Source organism: Monopterus albus, unplaced genomic scaffold, assembly GCF_001952655.1.
Source record: "Monopterus albus unplaced genomic scaffold, M_albus_1.0 scaffold47.1, whole genome shotgun sequence".
NCBI classification, from domain to species: domain Eukaryota; kingdom Metazoa; phylum Chordata; class Actinopteri; order Synbranchiformes; family Synbranchidae; genus Monopterus; species Monopterus albus.
In genome coordinates this window covers 1,665,364-1,679,081 of record NW_018127927.1, presented here as the reverse complement: position 1 = coordinate 1,679,081, position 13,718 = coordinate 1,665,364, and the positions used below count along the sequence as shown (strand labels likewise).

The 13,718-nt window shown below is 37.9% G+C and overlaps 1 protein-coding gene across 3 annotated transcripts in view; it reads right to left on the bottom strand.

Annotated features, from left to right (window-relative positions):
* Positions 1–793: 793 nt before the first annotated feature.
* gabrb4 (gamma-aminobutyric acid type A receptor subunit beta4) overlaps positions 794–13,718 on the bottom strand; it is a 66,313-nt gene continuing 53,388 nt past the window's right edge. For 2 of the 3 annotated variants that reach the window (XM_020600501.1, XM_020600503.1), the window contains 5 exons: positions 10,068–10,205; positions 8,173–8,325; positions 5,543–5,799; positions 4,806–4,895; positions 794–4,486 (listed from right to left, as the gene is read on the bottom strand). In XM_020600501.1, the coding sequence (XP_020456157.1) occupies positions 4,133–4,486; positions 4,806–4,895; positions 5,543–5,799; positions 8,173–8,325; positions 10,068–10,205 (992 nt within the window). In that variant the 3' untranslated portion in view covers positions 794–4,132. The remainder of the gene's footprint in view (positions 4,487–4,805; positions 4,896–5,542; positions 5,800–8,172; positions 8,326–10,067; positions 10,206–13,718) is intronic. The other variant, XM_020600502.1, reaches the window with a different exon arrangement.

Sequence of the window (13,718 nt, the reverse complement as noted above, 5' to 3'; positions counted from 1 at the left end):
CAAATATCCTAAAGTAAAAGCATAGAACAGAAGATCCTCACAGCTTTTGGGGTGAATGTGCTGATTTCATGTCTAGAAAGCTGGTACAATAATGCATGTTCTGAGTGAAATGACTGGTGAATATACTGTATTTAGTGTGACAATGCAAGGGCTGCTAGTGTGTCTCCTCTGTGTGTGTTTGGAATTCATTAAAGATATGTATCAACTATCTCGTGTTTATATTAATTACTGGGAATAAATCAAATTAAAAAATAATTTGATACTTGTGTTAGTCTAGGTTACAAAATGTGTTGTAAGTGCATTTCATTTGAACCACAGAGTAGGTGGATTAGTTTTCTTTCTGACTGAACACGATCCTCCGATTTAGCTAAAGTAAGACGTAAATTCAATATATTTACAACCAATACCTGCTCTGCTGCCAGTGGAACTGCTGGTATCCTCTGGCCTAATATTCTTAATACTTTGCAAATATCCTTTATATTGCCTTCAAACCATTTCACAAGCTGTTAGTATGCAGACCAGGATGAAATGACACAAAAAAAAATAAAAATAAAGAATCTAAAGGATATGGCCACCTGAAATATGAATGTGATTATGCACATTCAGGCACTTTGCCATTGAAAGTGCCTGAATACTCCTGATTCAGATGCTTCTATCTACATCTAACTTCACATACCCTTATACCAACCATAAAGTTATTGATACTGTGTGAACGCACTGAAAGTCTGCTTTCTAGCTGGTTGCAAAAATCCACTGGTGGAAAGAGGGTCTCAAATGAGAATTGACCATGGTTTTATAAGCTAAAATTGCAGCATACATACCATATTGATATATGAGTTAAAGGGGAACTCCACTGATTTTACATATCAGAGTTTGTCTGTCGGTAATGCGTAGATGGAGCATATCTCAACATTTTGACTTTATTGTTGACATGCAAAACAAATAAATAAATATTCCTCTCATTTTATATTTCTTTACTATTTTAATACTACTGAAAGTACTACTGCATATGTGACAAAAAACCAGCTTATCATGCTTGTTCTGGCTCCAAAAGGAGTTGCCCAAGATCTGATAAATTGCCTCATGTGATGTCACTTGAGTCAGCATCAGTTAGATCTGAAGACTACAAACTTGAAAATGGAAACAAAATCTGGGAGTGGAGTCTGAAAGAAGAGGGCTAACTAAACCTCCATAGCCTGCTTTTCCTCTCTGCTTGAGTCTAGCAGCTCAAGGCTACATTAGCCACTACTGGCATTATACACCTGAATCTCTGACCGAACTATAGGTGGTCAAGTTGCATTGTGGGTAATAAAGGCACCATATTTTGACAAAGAGAACAAATGAATGGAACAAAAGAAGACTATGTCTGATTCTGCAGCATTAATTTTGATATTTTTTTCCACTGTGAGTGTCACAATGCTATAGGAGTGTAATGCTAAACTGGTGGGGTAGGCTACTCTTTTAAAATTGGTACGGATACTTAACCAAGGTGTAAATGACTGCATGTTGAAACAACTAATGCTACTGTTTCCAGTTCATTGCATTTCAATCTCCCATTTGGTAACTATTGAAAAAGTCTGAATATATGCATTCACATGCAGTAAATCAGCTTACTAGCCACTTAAGAGTATAATACTGAAAATGTAACACAACAGACCCTGCATCAGAATGGAGATGGTAAAATTTTAACCTAGAACCTCAAAATAGTTGCTGCTAATTTCACATTTAACATGTATCCTTAAATAGTGATTGTTCACTGCAGACACAAACGTAACACTCAGCTCAGTGTGTCTTTCCGTTATTCTCACTATCTTTCTTTATATTTTTATGGATTACTGGATATTTAAAGGTAACCCCCCCCCACCCCCCAAATTGCTTCTACAGTATATGTCAGTGATGCATAAGATCCAAACCAAAGGAAACACTAAACTCAAGCCATGTCACCGTACAAACTTCATTTGGACTTACTGATACAAACTGGTTTCTCATCAGTCTTCCCTTTTGAAGACATCTTATGCATACAACCCTACACTCCAGAGAGGAGTGGATATTTCTGATAATCAGCTGATGCTTTGCCATCTTCATCTTGTTACTCTGCAGCCCTTTCATCTTCCTCCTTTCCCTGTGTGTTTGTATATAGTATATGACAATTTTACTGCTCTTTTTTATTTCTCAGGGCCACACTGTGCTCCTATTCTAATGAGCCAATCTCTTTCCTGATAAGGGACCCTGTGGTGGATCTGGTTATAGGTTCTGCTCAGAGCTTGTTGGTCCTGGTAGAACCTGTTAGTGCCTAAAATGAAGATGACATGGAGAAAGATGCTGATCTGCACTTCAGCTAAAACTAAACAGGCAAGGGAGGATATTTTGTTAATTTTGTTTTTTGCTCATTCCTATCTTCTCACCAATATCCACTGTCTGTCTCAGCCATCTGATGCTCTAATTTCTAAAGGTTATCATTTTAACCTTTTTTGGTGGTTGCACTAAACTAACTTGATTTGGATGCTGAAACCTATAAATAGTGTGATATCCCAAAAAAAGAAAAAAAGCAGGGTTTTCCCTTTGGGGATGTAGTGTATGTGTGTGTTTTAGCAAAACAAAGTGATATGGATTATAGGCCTTTTGGGTGTCATTTTACTTCATGGCTATTTACCAAACCCTTTTCTCCCCAAGGATCATTGTGTGATTCCTGATTAAGCTGATGTTTCTGATCCTTGGTGTTTGGAGCATTTATGGTATGACACTGATTGAGTCTGAGGGTGAAATACTGAATCCTTTCTCCCTCGGGCTGACCATTACTATCCTAATCAAATAATCCTGCCTTCAGAAACTGCAACTCCCACACTGAAGAAATGCTCAACAAATAAAGGAATACTTGATACTAAATGGCAGCAGGTCAAACTGTGGGTAGACATGTTGACTCTTTTGAATACACATGTTCTCACATCTTCACTGGGGAACAATTTCAGCCAAATCACAAAAGCGATCCCCTATTTTCTTTAGAAAACACAAAGCAGTATATGACATCAATGAACTCTGCATCTAAAGAGCATGTGAATCACTCAATTGGAGGAAAGAAACAGTACAAGTATACTTTCATGAGAATACTGAATGACAAAATGTATAGAATGTTTTTTTTCAATCAAAATGAGTAATGCATACCTTTTGACTCTTTTATCGCATAATGCCCTAGCTCTAGAACATGTTCTGACACTTTCTGAAATCACAGTATTTTTCAAGACAAAATCATATCTACAACAATCAGCATTTGTTTTTAACCATAATGAAAAAGACCCCCTCCCTACCCCAGGATGTTTTTTTTTTCTAAAAATAACATGAGAAGAGAAAGGAATACAAGTTTGCATTGACTCTGGGCAAGAATGCGGCAGTCAAGCATCCCATCTATACAGCTCCTCTAATGGGGACCATTAGGCCAGAGCTGATGTCTGATAAAGAGAACAATATCACTTCAAAAACCCCAAGGAACAACACATAATCCAAACAAGGTTGCTGTACATAGTAGAACCGGAGATTTCCGTGCATGTTATCCATGGGTGATGGGAGGGTTTGTAAGAGCATTGGTTGGGTGAGGAGAGCAGGGGCTGGGTGAGGGGGGAGGGGGTGTCAAGGATCTCACTCAGCTGATGCCTGAACAAACAAGCCACCACTGATTTCATGAGCTGCAGTAGAGGATTCTGATAACAATAGTAGCAATAAAAAGTCAGTGGGACTCTGAGACATCTTTTCTTTCTCAAGAGCTTTAACTTTCTTTTTTTTTTTAATTTGTTATGTTTTGTTTTGTTTTTTAGCAAAAATATCATGCAGTCTTTAGTTCCAAAAACCCCTGGTGGGAGCTCGTGTTTGTTTGTTTGTTTGTTTCAGGAGGAAAAAGAAACTCAAAGCCTTGAAATTCTTCTATCACAATTATTCTTAAACATTCAAGTCATCCTATTAATACTTTTTACAGCAGAAATGTCCTTCAGATTTCACACGTGTATATATAAATATAGTATATAGAAATATGCATATACATATGTTCAACTTGTATATGTGTATACATATTTTTGAACTGTATCAAAGCCAATTTAATGTGCTCTCAAAATATGGCCCATGATTCCTAGTGGGATGCACATCAATTCACATAGTACAACCAGTAGATTAGGTTGAAAAATCCAAAGGTGATAGGGAAAATGACCCGGGACCACTTGTCAATGGTGCTAACATCTGAAAGGTTTGGGATTTTCAACTTCAGCTTAGAGGAGCGTCGTCGTAGCCGACAGTTGGCCCGGCTTCGCATGGCGCTCCGATCCAGCGAGTGGTGGCTGAAGCCATCTCTAGGCGCCATGGGCTTCCTGAATTGGACCCCGGAGCTGTCGAAGGACATGACTGAATTCCGAGAGTCACTTACGCTGCTCCCCACGTCAGAAGGCATCACTTCGTTGTTCATCTCCAGCGTGGTGAGGAGGATATTTCCATAAGCATCCACCTACAAGGAGAGGGGCAAAGACACTGAGAGTCAGTGAGGGCTGAAATGTCAAGCAGTAGCCCCAGATTCTCCCAGTAATGAAACTTACATTAACCCCACTGCCCATCACCCAAGCTGTTAAGCTAAAGCAAAATGTAGGGATGATATGGAATGACATTTCTTGCATGCAAAATAAATAGTTAAAGTGTTTTTTAAACAGACATCTATTAGTGATTCTTCACTAATAAAAGTCAAAAGTAAACAATGTGAACAATCTTAGTCATCTGACTTTATTGTGAGACTCTGACCTATAGCTGATATGATTTCTAAATACATGTACCCCAACTTTTCTTTGTTCCTCGAGATACAGATTTCTTCGCTGTGTAAATGACCTGAAGGTGTTGGTTTGAAACGGCACGGAAATGGAGTCCTTGCAATGTGAAAGAAAAATGAAGAGAACATTAAAACGACTATAAGAAACTGGTAAATAAGCACATTTTCTAAGAATTACACAATGCATAGGACAAAGTTAACATGAACAACTTTGAATAAGCATAGCATTTAGTACTTCACACACAAAAAACAGGGAGGGGGCTTCATTCAGTCTGACCATTTCAGCATCTGTCATTGTCTAATTGTTAAATTGCCAGTGCTGTTTCATCCTGTGTTTTGAGGTTTTGTCTAATTAGGTTAGAAAAAACATGTTAAGACACAAGGTAGAAGAGTAAGAGTGGATGAAGCCTACAGCATAAACAGAGACAACAGCCTAAATAAGAAATGAGAATGTGTACACCACTGTTGAGCTAGATGAATTGCTATCTCAATGAAAAAGGCTATGCTCAATAAAAAACAGTCAGTGCTTGAGGGAGAAGCAATGGATGATGGTTGGTGAATGCATTTTGGGCTATGGTGGTGTCAGTATGCTTGTGGAATATTACTTAAGGGAATGCTGTATGCGTGTCTTTGGATAAAGTGACTATGGTCAGAAATCTTATATTAACATAGTTGTTTTGTACTTAAACCCTGACTGATACAAAGAAGCAGAATAAAAGAGAGGCAGCAGACGAAGATGCAAACCTGTTCCCTCAGGCGCTTCTCTTCATATCTTGTGCGCTCGTTGTTGGCTTTGTTCAGCCTCTCATTGATTTTTTTCTGTTGCGCAGGGCCCCGGCCAAAGAACACATAATTTACAAAGGCATATTCAAGCAGGGCCAGGAACACAAACACAAAACAGCCCATGAGGTAGACGTCGATGGCTTTCACATACGGAATCTTTGGGAGAGTCTCCCTAAGGTGGGTGTTAATTGTTGTCATGGTGAGCACCGTTGTCACACCTGAGTACAGCAACACACACACACACACACACACACACACACACACACATACACACACAGAGAGGATTCATCATCAGATACACAGACATTATACTGTATTTCACCTTCACATTGACACTACCAGCAAAATATACAGAATCTTACGATTCTGGTACGATACCAAAAAGTCATGGTATATTTATTTAAAAAAGAGAAAAAATATGAAAAAAATGCTCTTTAGTAAATAATAAATCAGCAGTTTTTGTATAATGTCTATAAGCAATAACGCAGCAGTCAGTAATAGTCTTTTTAAGAGATTTTATATATACTGTATATATATATATATATAATTCCATTAGCAGGATCTTGTAAATAAAATAAGTCACACTCACAGTAGAACATCACTGTTATAGTAACCCCTCAGCAGGTTTAAATTTCTCTGTTTGGTGGTCGGGTCCTCAGTAGGCTACTAGCCCAGCTGACGCCAACATAGGATAAACCACATAATGGTGAGATGTGTGCTTTACTGGAGGTGTTTTTATTTTTTTTTATCATCGTGGTCTACTTTTTAAAGAGAAAAGACTTAAAAGGTAGTGTAGTGGTTTAAGTTACATGTTAATATGGATTATGTAATAGAATAGTGTTTATAGGTTCATTTTTAAATCCACATGAGAGGAACAATGAGCTTATATAAGTTGGCCAAGATGTTTCCTGTTTTTGACAGACAGGATGGTGCAGCAGTTGTGAGTGAGAGCTTGGACCCGGCCGGCCAGGGGGACCCTGTGACCAAGACTGACTGGCGCTGTGATAATCTTCTTATTTAATACTGTACCTGACCTGTCCCGTTTCAGGAGGAGTGATTCTGTTCTCTGTTCCCTAACTACCAGATTACCTATTCAACTACTACTCTGTTCAGAATAATTGTAATATTAAATGACTACTTAAATTGGGAGGATTTGTCGGTATCACATTCTAGCCACGACAGTAGTTACTGAGTGATTGGTTTTGCATATGTGTGTCCAGTTTGCTTGCCTATCTCTGTAAAGGTTTTGCGCAAAGTCCCAACTGTTTGTATAAGACATATCCAGAATTGTCTCAGTCCTAAACTAAGTATTTCCTTCACTCAACAGCATTTGCAAATTGTTCAGCTTTTGTTGGTTTCTTTTCTGCCCGTGTCAGTTGTTGAAATGGGAAAACTGAAATGCTGCCACACAAAAGCTCTGAAAGTTGACATGAAGCATCAGCTTAGTCAGTTTCAATTTGTACGACCAACATGCAGTTATAATAACAAAGATACTGTCATAGTCCCACAACATTATTGAGATATTTTTCTATTGTGATATTATGAAATTACAAATATCCCTAGTATCTAAAATTAAAAGTAAAGATACACATTATGTAGCAGTATCTGTATTTTATCTGTAGCCGTTCCTGGTAGCCTAGTGGTTAAGGCGCAGCGCTCTTGCCGCTGCGGCCCGGGTTCGAGTCAGGGTTGCGTCCAGAAGGGCATCCAGCGTAAAACACGTGCCAAATGTCAACATGCGAGTCGTCAGTGTGACGATTCACTGTGGCAACTCCTAAACAGGAAAAGCCAAAAGTGACTTTTATCTGTAATAGAATTTGTAGTTTTATTATTAAGTGATCAAGTCAACAGTGCTAATATCAAACACACAAAGATGATCTAGAAAGGTTATATTGCAGCCTGCTATTTCAGCATGTCGTAACAGTGAAGAAAACAGTTCAACATACATCACTAATACCAGTTTGAGAAATTTGTTTAAGTTAAACTGGTTTTATAGTAACAGCTCATTTCTTTTCTAAATCATCACAAATAGAGTCATTGTTCATTGTTCTAGGAGACTGGGATTGTGCTCTGGTCAAAACTGTTCAGTAAAGTTTATATGATGTTGTACTACTGTTTCACAGTGCTTTCACAGTGTCAGAAATATGAGTATGAGAGTTTCTTCGTAACAACATCAGAACACATAATAATTCCAATGTTAGTTTGACAAATGTCAATAACATCATTACCAATTATACTGTAAGTCTTAATAGATATTGTGATGCTCTGTGTACTACTTTAAAGCAACTGGGTGACATTTACTGTATTATGAGTAAGCATGTCATCACTTCATATTTTTAACATGTACATCAGTATTTCTACTTTCAGTGTTCACACAGCACTAGTTGACTTTTGAGGATCATCACATGGTAGCAACAGAGATGTATTTATTTGGTAATTCAGAAAACTGAAGCACTGACAATGTTTTTCTTCCCTAAATCAAAATAATATTGGCAGTTTTCATGCGCTTACACTGCTAGTTCCTGTGATGATCAGTGGATTCTAATGGGAACAGTTAGAAGTTTAATAATGCAGCTGTGGCTGTGTCTTACCCAGGGCCACCCGAGCTGCAGAGGCATCATAATTGATCCAGAAGGATACCCAGGAGAGGATGGTGATCAGGATGGAGGGCATATATGTCTGCAGGATGAAATATCCAATGTTCCTCTTAATCCTGAAACTCAGTGAAAGTCTTGGATATGAACCTGTGACGAGAAAGGAAGGAGTATATTTTAGAAAAGGACAAGAGTGAAAACAGAAGAGAAAGAGGAAATGTTAGCAGAACTTAAGAGTCCCAAAGTCTGCACTTTGACAACGTGCAGGGTAGTCATTTCTCTATTTGTTCAGATGGAGCACTTAATTTCCCCAAAGCGATGGATTCCTTTCCAGGGACAAGTTCAATTCCAATTAAACATGGCACAAAGTTGCAAACACGGCAGATTTTTCTGCAACCCCCTATCTCAGCAGGCATCTCCAGTATCCCTCTGAGAATTGTCACAGAGAGCAGCTCTGCTTTTCTTTTGCACTTTTCTCTGTCCTCTGAACATTACCAAAAGGGCATTTTAGAGGCACATAATGGCAACCCATGCCCTTGCACTTAAAGAAGAAGGAAAATAAACAGTATACGAGTCATTTCATTGTACATTTTGGAGGTATATATATCACCTGGTTGTGCCAAGGCATTAATTGGTCTTTTGATTGCACTTTAGTTTAAACAACCACAACAATACAACGCTGATGCCAAAAACAATATAAACATCAAGGCTGGGCTGTTCTCCTTCAGCTCTAGTGAGATATTTATGAGCTTGGAAACTATACAAATTGCTCTAAATAATAGTTAAATTCTGTTTTATGTATTCTATCTACAGTTTTATGTCCAATTTGTCACCAAAGAAAAAAGGCTTGAGATAAGCATGATGGTTTTAATCTAAAAGGCTATTTGCTATGGGGAACACACAATGATGAATGACCTCATCATCTCCAGATTCTTGTAAATCTTTTAATGAATCAATACTTACCATACATACTTCATCAAGTCTGAGACAAATGCCTTAGCTCTCCCAAAGTACTTTGCGGAATACTGGTTGCAACAAATGTTCATAGAGTTCATTAAACTGAAACATGAGAATTATATCTGTGGAGCAACTGCTTGCAAGGAAGCTGGAGTAAACTGAAAAAAGATTACTGGTACATTCAAGTTTTTCTTTTTTTCCTTTCTTTTTTTGTTACCAATGAATCACTTTGCAAAATCCATGATGCATTGTTTTTTAATACATGTATATATATGCTGTAAATCCAGAAATTCTTGTGTAACAATTTAGGGAGTAGTTAGCTTTCAATTTAACACAATCAGCAATAGAAGAACTACTCAGACACTTTACTGAATAGTGCACCATTTTAGGAATACACAAATTCAATTTCTTGCTGAGAGCTAAATGAGAAGATTGATACCACTGTATTGTCTTGTGTACTAAATATGAAGTTACAGACAGGGAGTTAGCTTAGCTCAGCTTAGTTAGCATCAAGACAGGAAACTATGTAAATAGATATCCTAAGTAAAGTACTGATGCTTTAAAAATGTTCCTGGACATTTATTGTGCTTTGTTTTTTAAATCAAAGTCATTCTAATAGAAATTCTACTGATGAATTACATCTGTGAATAACCTCAGTTTTTTTCTTTATTGGAAACAAAGACTGGTTTGTGACTCAACCTGCACTTTATTTTTTGCATATCAGTTCACCTTTTATATGTGGAAATGACCCCCTATAATCTGCTGCTCTGAAAAGGAAACTGTCTTTCTGCGTGACCCAAATTTAATGGTATAGTATTGCCCACAGTGACAATGACATATTACTGATGACCCCCTCACAAAACTCACAGTTGGGACATAGTAGCAGAGGTGTTTATAGAGCTATAGGTTTAAAGGTCTTTTCGTGACAGCCTTACCAGTAGTAAACCGGACCTCCCTCGACACCAAGCGGATGTCCACAATAGAGAACTGAGGTAACTCTAACTTGTCAACTCCCGTCACAGCATTGTCTCCTCCTTGCCAGAAGAATACGATATCATCTGTAGTGTAGCCATCTGTGTGGATTATAAGTGTGATGAATAAAACAACCATTAATGTTAACCATGTTTGTATTTAAAGCCCATTGCAAGAGTTTGAGTAATGGGTAAAGGTCACTTTGCAAATCAAACAGTTGTCTATATGTACTCTGTGTTACATTATAGTCATTCAGAGCTTAGCAAACTCACAACATATTTAGTTTTGGGAATCTGTTGGAGGCCATGGCACTCTGTGCCTACATCCTAAAGTGGCTTAACAGGCTATGTTTATATTATATGCTGGAGCAACTCAAATCAATTTTTTTTCTTCAAGTGATTCGGATCTAATCTTTTCATGGATGTGTCAACAAATCAAATCTGATTTTTTCAAATCCAACCTTTTTTGCTCCTAGATCTGATTCATGTCCATTCTCTGACTATGCAACTACCGACAAAACGGTCAGTAAGAAATTTATGGAGCTTGCTCTTCGGTGGAGGCCAATATTGCTTGTTGTCATCATTCACTGACGGCATCTCTCAGTTCTTTTGGGCAAACATTATTTTATTTTATTAATTGTTGTTGTTCAAACTTTATTGAATTTTAATAGGATAAAACAACACAGGAACTGAAAGATCTTGAACTAAACTGAACCCAACTTACAAGTGAGCCTCTCTTTCCAACACTGTTTCAGGAGAGGATGCATTTATCCTAGCAGCCAAATGTTTCTGATCTAGAATCTCTAATAATGTGATATGCCATGTCTATGCTGTCAAATTGTGTGGAAGAATCCAGGATTGAGCAAAAGGTTTTTTGGCTGCTGACTAGCCATACTTTAAGAGTTGCTTTGGAAAGCAATAGTTCCATTGCTGCTTAAAGTGCCTTAGATTTTGTGTTACTTATTTGTTTACTTTATATTTCATTTGTATTTTGTGGCATTCATGTGGACGACAAAGTAAGAATTTCATTGTACAGGGAAACATGTTTCCTAACTGTGCATATGACAAATAAACACTTTGACCTTTGACCAGAAGAATTATTAAGAAGATGAAGTGCTGGGTCCACTGAGAAGTTCACCTTTGTCAGGGTAGAGATAGCTTGTATTGTCTCTTCCCAAAAGCACTGTACCTTTTAAGAGACCCATTCCATGTGGACCAAGGTGCCCAGAGTGCCCAGGGGACAAGATGTACAGACTGGGCTGGGGCTCAGACCCATCCAGTATCTCTGCTAGGGTATCACATAGGCCCCGTGGCAGAACTTAATACGAATAAATTTTTGATTGGAGTTATTATGGCTATTATGCAATTTGACCAAACCTTGTCCAAGTTTATTTTCCTGTAGAGGCTGGACATAGACCATTCCCATTCTCGGATCCCTGTGATAGAATATGATACAAGTTTGTTGTACATAAAAGATACAGTATGGCTCTGTGCTTACCGAGTCCATATGACCAGTGGGTGGACAAGAAGTTTATTGCCCCACTCGACTTTAAGGGTTTTTAAGGCAGATCTCAGTCTAAAATACATGAACAGTGTGTGTTTATCAAAACTGAACCATGCCAGACATTCTTCAAAGATGATTAAGGTGTCTGTCCCATTGAGGTCACCCAGAACCCTGGTTCCTTTCTCTGCCCGGTCATCCTGGATAAAGGGTTTACCACCTGAGATTATAGTGAAATTTCTCCAAACTGGGGAGGACCTGTAGAACTTGGTATTATATCCTACATGTCTTTCAACTGCCTTGCAAATTTGTAATGTCATCATAGGTCTGTATTTCTGGGAGCTTTTCCTATGAGAAATACCAAAGAATAAAAAAATATTTCAGTCTCATAGGCATCACCAGATCTTCTTCTATTTGCACCCATGCTGGATTGTGCCCTTCCTGAAACCACTGACTGCAGGCTCACAGGGTAAATGCCCAGTGGTACAATTTGAAGTTGGGAGAGCTTCCCCATCGCTTTTGCTTCTTTGTAAGACTGACCACTTAATTCTCAATTTTTTTCACATTCCATACATACTGTATGACCATAACATAGTATTTAACTTAGACAAGTATTTAGTAGGGGGGAGCAGCAGTATCACAGAAGCTATAAAGTTTATGTGAGGTAGAATATTCATCTTTATCACTACCAAGGGATCTAGATCGCTATGTACTTAGGTCACCTGGTCTATGACCAGGATGTTAGAAGGGATGTCTACCTTGTTGAGGCTACATTTATTAGCATCAAAGCAGATTTGAATAATTGATTTTAAAGCCTGACAGTTTCCCATCTTCTAAGATCTGTATTGCATTAGGAAGGGAGTACTTCACAATAAATAAGAACAATAAGGTGTTGTCTGCTTAGATTGATATAGAATGTGTGGTGTGTCCCAATTTGATAGGAATTATTGCTGGACTGCTATGGATTAGCTGTGGTTCCGCTGAGAAATTAAACAGTGGGCACCCTTGGCATGAGTCCTTAAATACTCTGAAAGTCTCTGAAAAGGTATCTTTGATACTTATTCAGACAAGTAAATTACAGTACAGGGCTTGCAGCATTTGTATAAATTTAGGGCCAAAATTACATTCCAAAAGCATTAGCCAAAGGTATTTCTACTCTAGGCTATCAAAGGCTTTCTCCACATCCAGACATAGAAGGCCACTGTTCGGAGGGATTGTGTTTGCCTAAAGCTAGTGGCTTCTTCAAGAATTGTGTTGGGTAATGGGTTAATTAGTTTACTCATTACCATTTATAGCCTGGTGGCCAGTAGTACTTAAACATATCATTTTAAATGGGCATTATTGAGAGAAACTGGCCAGTAATTGGTGCATTCCATTGGGTTGTTACCTGATTTGGCTATAACTGTAAAGTGCTGGTTCAAATCCAAGAGGAAATGTCCCTTTGAATAGCAATGTCAATGGAATCCAGCCAGTACTGACCTAGAATGTCCCATATCAATGCATATAATTTTGCAGGTATCCCATCCACCAGGGGAATGACTTGTTTGTAGTTTTAATTGCTTTTAGCTGCTTGTCTATTTTTTCTTGTCATCAGACAGTGATGGGGAGATGCATATTGTGAAAAAGCTTGTTGTAATTTAGCCCTGTCTCCTGAGCTTCTGAGATATATAAATTGAAACTAAAGTATGTAAAGACCCCCCACTACCTCGGATTGGGATGTGACCACCCTTTTCTCCATGAATTTGATGGCAGGAATAGCCCTGCCTTTTTCCTGTTGTTTAATAGTAAGAGAGAAGAGCTGACTTTGTTTGATATCATCTACATAATTTCTGCATTTGGAAATGTGCATTAAGTACTCCAATCTCTGCTTCAGTAGATTGTTCAATTCTAATTGCTTGGTTCTAAGAGAGCTGCCAACCAACCTTTGGACAGCATCATGCGTTTAATTTTGGCAATAAAAACATTATTTAAATAATTAATGTCATCATCAATTATCCATCATAATTGTGAAGATGCCTATTTACAGTAAAAATACACTTTCAAAAATCTGCATATTTTTTCTAATTGAAGTTATAAAAAAAAAAAAAAAAAAAAAAAAAAAAAAAAAAAAAAAA